We start from the raw sequence: 10,961 nt of genomic DNA, 5'->3' as shown, positions 1-10,961 counted from the left end.
CAGTTCGATCTTCTTGAGGTGCTAGTCACAGGTCAAAATAAAAATCAAATCAAAACAGCACATACACAAAGAAGGACTGGAATAAAGTTTTGCATGGGCCAGCAAAACAACCTTTGAAAAAAAAGTCTTTGCAAATTGCCCTGCCAGGATTATAGCTCAAGTCTAGGTATTCTGACTATAGAGCAATAAATACAGCTTACCTAGGCAGAAGTGATGTTTTCACTTCCATCCCCCTCTGATGTTTTGCCCTACACAGCTCTATGTTGTGAAACACTGCAATTACCCATAGTCCACCACCAACTCAGGAACCCAAACTGGCTAAAACTGAACTTGGAGAACAGAGGTGCTCCTGCCTTAGCAACTCATTCCTCCCATTTCAGGAACTATTAAGCTTTCATTGACATCTACCAGCACAGGGTGCCCAGAGAGGCTGTGGCTGCCCCCAGATCCCTGGCAGTGCCCAAGGCCAGGTTGGACACTGGGGCTTGGAACATCCTGGGACAGTGGGAGGTGTCCCTGCCCACGGCAAGGCGTGGAATGGGATAGTCTTTAAGGCCCCTTTCGTTGTGACAGGTAGAAGAATTATAAAAGAAAGGCCTCATAAATCAGGCCTGCTCTATTAAATTAATAGCTAGCCTGTCATCTCTTCTAAGTGTAGTTAAGGAATTTGCAAGTTCCCATGCAAAACCAATCTTGTTATGAAAGGTTCGTTAACACAGCCACCTATTCTTGGGTTGAAAAATAAGTGCATCTGTGTAAACAATAAGATCTGTTCCATGACAACCCATAAAGAAAAAAATGTGAACAACCTGAATCTTAGCACGTGCACACAAATCAGCTTCTGACCAAACCACGAAGTAGTAAGGAAAAGCACCAGCCAACAGGTGCTGCACACGAGGTCTGTGAAAACTGTATAAAATAAGCGATGTGAATAAAGAATTGGCTTTTCCCGTATGAAGAAAATGGAGTCTCGGCTAAGTTATCACAATATCCGATGACCCGAGGCGATCGCGGGACGCGCCGGCCGAGCCTGCCGCGGAAAAGGAGGCGGGCCCGGCCAGGACGGAATACAAAGCCGGGAAAGAACAGCCACCAGCTAAACGAAATTTAAGCGGCCAATACACAAAATAGCGAAAAGCTCCGCCTACAGCCGGCCGCGGGACGGCACAAAATCCACAAAGACAAGAACCGGGCGGGGGAGCAGGACCCGAGCGGGAGAAACAAACAGAGAAGCGCTCACGGGAACAAACACAGGAACAAACACAGGAACAGACAAACACAGCTCCCGGGAAGGCGCCGCCCGGGGGCTGGTGAGCACAGACCGAAAGATGCATTGCGGCCGCTGAGCCGGGGGAGACGGCGGTCTCAAAACCCGTGCGGTGTTCGGTCAGAGGCAGAGATGCGGGAGACAGGCTCTGGAACCGCGGGGAGCACGGCCGGAGCCGGGGGAACGCCCGGAGCCGCGAAATAGATCGCGGCTGAGGAGGCGCGGGCTGGAGAACCGCGGAGATAGGACGGGAGATACGAAGAAGCGACCGCGGAGATGCGATCGAGAATCGTGGGAGAGGCAGCGGCCAAGAAGTCGTGAAAAGTGCGCTGTGGAAGATCCGCGCGGCGGAGCGCAACACTCGCGAAATCACGGACAGAGGCCGCGGGGTAACATCCAGACCGAGAGTTTTAAAAGGGGGTAAAATACGGGAAATCTCATATCGCGAATTTCAGCTGACGAAACGGCGATTATACGTGTGGGGGCACTTGTATTGCACAAACGGAGGAGAGAACAGGATAAAAGGAAATCGCGAACTTTATTGCTATAGTGTAGAAAGGTGGGACGAGTTGGGGCAGTTTTTGTGGGCAGCGACCATAGGGGAAGATATGGTAGCCACAAAATCGTTACCTACATGGTATTTTATTAGAATCTCGTAAAAAAAATTACAGTCTGCTGAGGGGACCGCAGCTGCTGCGGTATCCGCTCCTGCGCGGGCTCAAGAGACCTCTCGGTCAGTACCTCCTGTGTCTGCTGGTCCGTTTCTGTTCCCTCTGCTCACGGATGACGGATAAGTTAGCTTTTAATCCTATTTTTCATGTTGGAAAGACTATTAAAAATGTTATATCCATTTTGAAACTGCCTTCAGTCTCAGCCACGTGAGACACCGCGTGGGGACTGGACACAAGCCAGGGGACGGACCTGTGTGCGTGCGCCTTGCAAAACGGTTCCGGGGGGACACAGTGTCCCCGGCGGCGCAGGGTAGTCCGCTCCGCGGAAAGCCGCGGTGGCGGGCGGTGGCCGCGGTGGCCGCGGTGGCGGGCGGTGGCCGCGGTGGCTCCGCGCGGTTTTGTCCTCCAGAAACCCCCGAGACGCGATCGGTTCGCAGCTGCATACGGAACGCGCGAGCTCTGCAGACGTCAGGAGCCGGAGTACATTCCCTGCGACACAGCTCCTCCGCGGAACTGACGGTGCCGCCGCCATTCTCTGCCCGGGCTGCAACAGCGCCGGGTTCTGCCGGGCCGGGCCGGGATCGGCGGCTCCTTCCCGGGGCTGACATTCCAGCGCCATTCCCTCCCGGGGCTGACATTCCAGCGCCATTCCCTCCCGGGGCTGACATTCCAGCGCCATTCCCTCCAGCTCAGCACAGCACAGCACGGCTCAGCACAGCTCGGCTCAGCACAGCTCATCTCAGCACAGCACAGCTCAGCTCAGCACAGCACAGCACAGCTCAGCATAGCTCAGCACAGCACAGCACGGCTCAGCACGGCTCAGCACAGCACGGCTCAGCACAGCTCAGCACAGCACGGCTCAGCACAGCTCAGCTCAGCACAGCACGGCACAGCACAGCTCAGCTCAGCACAGCTCAACACGGCTCAGCACAGCTCAGCACAGCACAGCACAGCACAGCTCAGCTCAGCTCAGCACGGCACGGCACAGCACAGCTCAGCATAGCTCAACACAGCACGGCACAGCACAGCACGGCTCAGCACAGCACAGCACAGCACAGCTCAGCACAGCACGGCTCAGCACAGCACGGCTCAGCACAGCTCAGCTCAGCACAGGTCAACACAGCACGGCACGGCACAGCACAGCTCAGCACAGCACAGCACAGCACAGCTCAGCACAGCACAGCTCAGCTCAGCACAGCCCAGCTCGGCACGGCAGCGTTTGGTGCTCGCTTTCCCGGCCGCAGCTGCAGGGTGGCAGCGGCCGCAGTTCTCTTTCTCTTTCCCTCCCTCTCCTTTTTCCCTGCGGGCAGCGCAGCCCGGCCCGCCCCAGCACGGAGTGGGTTCTGGCTGCCTCTGTTTAATGAAGCTTTACATATTGTGTTTGTATGCCTTGAAAACGTAATGATACAGATTTTTAAGTTAATTTGTTTCCTGACTGAATTCTAATTTTTTATGGTTTTACAGTTGCTGGACAGATAGAAAGCAGTAAATGCAGTGCCTTATTACCTATCAAAGCTTTCAACGTGGTCTGATTTCTTTAACAAGAACGTTAACAAATTTGTCAGATGAAATTACACAAAAAACAACCGCGAGAAGTTACTCTGCTGTTCAGCAGTCTGCCAAACTACACATTATTGTATTTTTTTCAGTAACCTGCACTCTAAAGAGTCTTAACTAAATTTCTGTTTGTGTGAAATTTGCAGTTGCCATGGGTTTTTCTCATAACTAAATTACTTATAAGTTTAATATGCTTGTTGGGACTTTTATCCCTCCTCTACACCATCATGCTGTTATTTCTCTTACGGATTGTTCACTTTTTCATTTTCTTTTTGTGTTAATAACAGTAGAATAAGCTACATCTTGTCTTATCTATAACTTTTAAAGGTACTAATTTGCAATTATGTTTAGTTAAGGTCCAATAATATAGTGCTCTGTTACCTTCTGTTAAGTTGAGCAAGACTAAGTTCTATTAAGTTAATTTTGTAGATTTCATGTCTGCTAAGTTTCAGTATTATTAAATTTAGACAGTTTTATTCCAGTTTTATATAGATCACAGTTGTATTCAGTATTAATAATGATTAACTTTGAGTTTTCTTAAATGTACCTTCTGTTTTACTGAGGTAATAATTGAAATACATTTTATTAATATAAAGTCCTTTTAGGGCAGAGTTCTATGGAGTTCATTTTGTTAAGCTATATTGCTTAATTAGTTTATACCAGGTTTAAGTGTTATTTAATCTGAGTTATTATAGCTTTCAGTTATTCAGTGTTTTCTTTTGTTTCATTTTACTGATATAGACACATGAATGTTTGGAATATATTATGTCAACCTTTTCAGATAGTTATGATTGATACATCTTTAGGAGAAGAAGTTACAGACAACCTCACCCCTGATAAGTCACAGCTGTATTACGGGCATGATAAAAGAATGGGTTGGCTAATTAGGGGAAGATCCTGGGGAAAAAGGGACTGAAAGTATTGAAAAACCAGTTTTGGAAGACTGACCAAATGGGAGAGACACTTACTGCTGTGAGGAATCTGCTGTGAGGTCAGTCTGGGTCTGCAGCTGGGCCCTGCCATGAGAGTTTGCAAAGCTGAGCTGGGTGAAAGCCTGCAGTGAGAAGCAGCAAGGAAATTCTTGCACTCATATTCTAGTAGGAAATAACCAGCAGTCATAGTCTGCAAAAGGTCTGTGAAAACTGTATAAAATAAGTTATGTGAATAAAGAATTGGCTTTTTCTGCATGAAGAAAATGGAGCCTTGGCTAACTTATTACAGTACCTTTCCATCCAAACCATTCCATGATTATGTGATTCTATAAGTGTAGGATCAGACAGTAGGCACCTCTCTTCCTTGCAAAAGATCAAACCCTGAGGACATCAGGGACAGTGAAGCCAGTGAGGTTTCACCTCAGCAGAGGATGAGAAAAGCTACTTAGAGGGTTGCAGTGTCACAAGGGACAACTGTGCACACAGTAGGCTTTGCTCTGCGTGTAAGGCCTTCAGTTGCATAGTCTTCAGTTTGCTCTCTCATCCTTGGGAGCTCTGTACTTTGTCCTGAATAAGTGTGACTGTTTGTTCAAGCACTTCAACTTTCCTTAACTCCAGTTCCCAACTGGGCTACTTCAAAACATCACAGCAGGAGGATCAGAACTCTTCTCTGCACCCTTACCTGGCAATATAAACCTACCCTGGGTGCTGCATAGCCAAGTGCATGATGCATTTGACAAGGACAGCCTTTATCTGACATAAAATTCGGAGGTCCCATCAGGGGAGGAGAATAGCCATCACAGCATATGTCAATGGGATTTAGAGGATTCACAAGAATTCTTCTGTGTGACTTGAGAACTGTTCCTTGCTGGAGGGAAAATACTGTTAACAGGACATCCGAGATGTGTGAGAACACAGCCACAAAGCTGCCTGGTGCTGGCACTGCCTCTCAAAACAGCTTTTATACTAGAGGATGGGAGGGGATTTTTTTGTTGCTGTATGCCTGGTGGCTTTGTACAAGACCCTGGGGTAATCAGGAAAGCATTATGAAAACAATAATAGCATCTCTATTGAAAGCACATGTTGCTTTCATGCTCCCTTCGAGCTCTTGTGATGACAGTTAAGATTGAGATTCAGAAATGGGTGTAACTTAAAAGCCAGTTTATCCTACCCTTCTAACAGGGCCCCAAGGTAAAACCACAGCTCGCTTCCCCTGTCTCAGCTTTCTTTGAAACCTGCATGTCAAAAGGTACTGGGAAGATCTGAGCCTCTAAAAGGTGGTGGTGGGGAACACAAAGCACAGGAAAAACAAGAGGAAAAAGAACAGCTCTATGAACAGAGAAGCTCAATGCTGGTCCAGTCACGGGTAAAGCAGGGAAAGGAAATCAGCCCCTCTCCTATGCTGGGTCTCCTCCCCTTCAGTCTTTGGTGCCATGCAATCAAACATTTCCTGTAGGGAACTGTATCAGTTCCATACGATTGTATCAAACAGGTCATTTGCCCTTTGCAGCCCTTTCTGAATGCTCTATGTGATGCAGTATTAAACCCTACAGTGATGCTAAAAATGCTGAGCTGCCTCTCCTAATAGCATGCTGGCTTTGGGATTTTCTACAAAACCTTTTCAGTTGGAATTCTTTGTTGCTGGATTACCCTTATTTGCTTTTTGCCAGGTACAAAGAAAAGCATCTTGTAGTCAGAAAGGGCTCTGGTACCAAAATTTCAGCTACTAAAAATATCTTCTGTGAGAGAACAGAGCAGCCTGCTTCTCTGCAGAAGGATTTTTTCTTCTTGGTAATATGCTCCAGCTGTGTGGATAGCTGAAAGGAGGACTTTAGGCCTAATGAGACATGGGCTTTTCCATTTCACTCGCTCCTGCAGTCAGATCAGCTGCTTTATAGAGAATGTTTTATAACTTGACTTAGAGCTGTGAAAAATAATTCACCTCTAAACAGTCCAAATTTGGAATCTCCAACTTCTTCCAAATGCTTCCACACTAGACAAAAAAAACCCACACCAAATTTGATTCTCTTTAGATTGCATTTTTGGGCTGGACTACTTTTTTTCTGGTTGTCATCTTAGATGACAGAGAGTGAAAAGGAGTTAGTGTACAGCTACATTCAGTTCTCCTGAGTGTAGAAAATGCTGGATCATCAATCCTCCCTTATGAAAAATCAGCACATCCTTTGAGTGAAGGGAATATCTATTCCAGGACAGGTTACAGGACTTCTGCACTGAAAAGCAAAGGAACAGAGCCAAGGTGTGGCTATTTCTGACCATCACTAGGAAGCTGATCCAAACTGAAATGAGCTCTTACACTCTTTTCTTTACACTGGCTATCTGTGCTGCTCCTGGGATAGTATCTTCTACACATGCTGATATATAAATAGGTTCCAAAAGAGGAGTGCCTGGTTCTTTCATGTCTCTTCATGCCAGAAGGGTTTGCTGATGGCTCTCAATATGTTAAACTAGGTTGTGTGAATTTTGCCAGACCAAAAGTGGTTCCAGTTGGATTCAGGCTCCCATTTCTGGCACGGAACACTTGCATTTCCTTGTGTTTATGGAACTGATGGCTTCTCTTACAGAACAAGCGAAAATGCTGCAAACTACTTAAACAAGCACAAGACAGTCCCCTCTCTGCATGGATGCTTAAAATTGAATTGATGTACATTACAGCAGGACAGGATAATTCTTTACAGATTTAAAAACTGGCAGTTATGTTTATCGGAGCAATTGCTTATTTGTATTTCCTCATCCTGTATTTTAAACCTGTTTTCCTAGAGCAGCAGCTCTGCTGGGGCTGTTGCACTAGTTTGCCGTGAAGCTTTGACTACTTGCTGAAAACTGAAGGCACTTTTTAAGCCCTGTAAGTTTGGGGAAGATTTAGGTTGGATATTGGGAAAAAATTCTTTACAGAAAGAGTTGTCAATCCCTGGAACACCTTCACTTGGGGAGCAGCAGGTGGGCAGCAGTGGTGGGTGAGCGTAGCCCCTGCCCACATTAAGCTGATCTCACTCTTCTTTTGGATACCTATTTCTTTACCATAACTCAGTGACCTTCACCTCCGTCTCTCAAACACTACCAGCAGCTGGCACAGAGGAAGGACAGCTGCCATTTAGTATCTCTTTACTGATATTTTACCCTGTGCCTGTCACGGGGCAGAGGACAACCTGCCTTCTCGGGCAGCTGCCTGATCCTAGCTCTCCCACGTGGCTGCTTGCTGGGATGGCAGAGGCCTGTTTGTCTCGGGTGGTGGGTGCCCAAGCGAGTGCTCCAGAGAAGAGTTACTGCTGGGTCAGGTATCATTCTTCATTAGAAAATAACTGACTCAAAAATAAGACATCCTGGTATATTTTGCAGTCAGGCCATTCCCAACATGCGACAAGCCCTCTGCCCAGCAATGCTCCTGGGGACTGCTTTGGAGGCTCATGGACATTGTTTTTTCTAACTACGTGGCCCAGGGCTGCAGCTAATCTCCCTTCCCTAGACACAGACCCTTGTTTTCAGCTAATCTGGCTCAAACCTCTGCACCACAGAGAAAACTGCTATCTCTGCTGTTCCAAACTTCTGGGAAGCAACGCTGGGGAAACACCTCCCTCCCAGCAGCACCATGATCTGTAACTTGTTTTTCCCTGCTCAACATTATTTAGGGTTTTCAATAATATAAGAGAGCAAATATACTGTAAATACTTGCAGCTCATGCACATAAGACCTGCTAAAAATTGGTTATGTTCATCCTCATTACGATTCTTTACATCCAAATGAAAGAGGTAGCATCTCGAGTGACTGTACACTGTAGTTAATGATCCTGGGTATTTGTACACATATTTCTTATCATTTTAAAGCAATTTATGCAACCAGCAAGGCAGTCAGAATGAGGCTTATTATAATTAAAGCAGTTGCCACTAAAATTCAATGTTTCCCTGCAAAACTACATATTCATGATGTTTGTTCTATACTTCAAACATGAGGAGAAAAAGTTGTCATTTTGTGGCAGCCAGGTCAAGAACAGCACCAGGAGCCCCTGCTGTCACACAGCTGGGCTTCTCTGTTATTTATAACTACACATCAGCATTCTGCACCCACATCGTGTCACCTCATTGCAGCCAAAATTATCTCGTCAGCATACTAAGGCACAGCTCAAACTGACTAGAGTGTCTGTAAATTTGTCTAATCCTTAAGAAATACCTCACCTGCCTGAAAGAACTGAATTTTTATTTCATATTGCCTTACCTGAAAGAATTGGCTTTTTATTTTCTATCTTCTTACAGTATTTTGATCCTAAAGTACTGAATGAAAATGTGAATCTCTAAATCTATTCTATTAAGTCTGAAAAGTAGCACAACCTACATGCTTTTCTAGGCAAAAATAAATTAAGATATACTCAAGAGAGTCGTCTTCAAGGGTGGAGGAGTTCTTACTCCTCCAGATACTTCATATGCTACAGCAGAACAGTTTTCTTTAAAAAAAGAGAAAGCTATCGTAAAAATGACTGAATTTGTGAGGCCTCCACCCACTCCCTTGTCAGACATGGGCAGCACTCATCTCAACTTCCCCTTTCAAGTGGGCTGCAGAGCCACTTCCCATGGCTGGGTTGCAGGAAACAGCATGTACCACAGCCCTGGAAGAGACAGGAAGGAAAGGATTCATCCCCTGTGCTTCTTCAGACAGCTCCTGCCTAGGAAAGCCAAGCAGGATAGTTGCTGTGCTCAGAGATCTTGTGAGGCATTGGCAATTCCTCCAAATGTCTGAAACCTTACCACAAAAAGAGGATAGGGTAGGATAGAATAGGATAGGATAGGGTACAGTAGATTACACTGGACTAGACTAGACTGAAATATTTCAGTTGGAAGGGACTCACAAGGATCATTGGGTCCAACTGCCTGACCTCTTCAGGGCTGACCAAAAACTAAAGCTCATTATTTGGGGCATTGTCCAAATGCCCCTTGAGCAATGCCAGTCTGGGCCACTAACACTGACTCCCTCTCCAGGACCCTGTTCCAGGGTCTGACTCCCCTTTTGGTACACAAATGCTTACTCATGCTAAGCCTGAACCTTCCCTGAGGAGCCTTGGTTAAATTCTCTTGGTTTGTTCTTGACCACGGAAATGCAGAAATATATGGAATCTTTCCTTTGGGACTGCCTGCCCTCAGTTTTGCTGCTGTTTTCCAGCCATGCCATGTGCCTGTATTTATTTCTTTGGACAATCAATGCTGTAACAGCTTTACCACTCCAGCAATACCCACAGGTTTAGAGATTTCCTCCAGGCACAGGCTGCCACCATTCCCACCTCTCACTGGAGGGGAAGCGGTACCACAGCAATCACCCGGACAGGGAACGTGTCCTTCCTGCTGGTGCTCCCAGCACAGCCCAGCTCCATGTCTGCACCTCCCAGTGCCTGCACTGTCCTCCTGTTCCCAGTAAGCCAGATGAACACAGGATGAGGAAACTTAGCCTAATTTGCCACACACAGAAATTAAGCCTTGCAAGTGAAATACAAAACTGACAGGCCATTTTTTGTCTTCATAAAATCTGTTAGCAGAATTCCCACATCTCACCTTGCATGTCTATTCATTTTACAGAATGAAAGAATAGAAATCAGCATCATTTACTAATTACTTGATTAAACAGCTCTTATTTGAGTGGAAAAAGAGAACAAGGTAGGGTCACATCTGTTCCAAGAGCAATTCCAAGACAGTTTTATTCAGAATCACCTTTAATTGACTTCCATCTCTGATTAGAAGCAGTGCCCACTCTCCATATGCAAAACAGCTAGACTTTTGGCTAAGGGTGCACAGGCTGATATACCTGCTCTCATAGCTGGTTTTAGCTCTGGTTAGTGATTAACCAGGATCCCATCAACTCATTCAAACCTACTATATTTTAACAGCCTTACCTGTAGAAGCCTTGGTTATCATATGCCATGTTAGTCACATCACCAAATACAGATGTATTCCTGAGTTTCTTATTGTTGTTGTTATTGTTTCTTCCCTTAAAACCAAAGTAAGCAGCTTGCATGTGCTCTAGTTCTTCAGTCCTTAGCTGGTACCACAGCTGCATTTCTCTGTGAATATACCAAGCAGTAGAAACAGTATTATGATACATGGCTGTACAGCTGAGCTGTTATCTGACCACACACCTGACTCTCTAGAGCTTAAATCTCATTCCAGGTTTATTGAAGAAAGCACTTAAGCACGTGCTGAACTCCATGTGTAAGCCAAACTTGTAGAGATTTAAATAACACCCTAAGACAGGGAGTTCTTCAATAGCATAAATGTTATTGTGTAAAATAGTGCTATTTTAAGTACTGTCCAGCACTCCTTAAAAACAAGAAAACAAACAAGAAAATGAGGGCAATTTTTTTATGAGCACCAATGGATAGTTCAAAGGAAATAACCTTCAAGAATTATTTTCATTTGATTCAGTGTTTTTCCAGAATACAGGTAATAAGAAAAGTCATATAAGGTGGGATGATGTGTCAGCGTTCTTATGGACCTTCATCAGTGACATCAGGCCACATTCTGTTGTGTGTGAAAA

At 45.7% G+C, this 10,961-nt stretch overlaps 1 protein-coding gene across 1 annotated transcript in view; it reads right to left on the bottom strand.

Annotated features, from left to right (window-relative positions):
* Window positions 1–10,961, bottom strand: part of SUSD3 (sushi domain containing 3) — a 33,823-nt gene that overhangs the window by 4,485 nt on the left and 18,377 nt on the right. Inside the window, exon 4 of the mRNA XM_063411482.1 lies at window positions 10,321–10,488. Within this exon, the coding sequence (XP_063267552.1) occupies window positions 10,321–10,488 (168 nt within the window). The remainder of the gene's footprint in view (window positions 1–10,320; window positions 10,489–10,961) is intronic.

This window comes from Prinia subflava, chromosome 14, assembly GCF_021018805.1.
Source record: "Prinia subflava isolate CZ2003 ecotype Zambia chromosome 14, Cam_Psub_1.2, whole genome shotgun sequence".
Classification (NCBI taxonomy): domain Eukaryota; kingdom Metazoa; phylum Chordata; class Aves; order Passeriformes; family Cisticolidae; genus Prinia; species Prinia subflava.
Note: the sequence above shows the minus strand (reverse complement) of the source record. Positions and strands in the feature narration are given on the sequence as shown.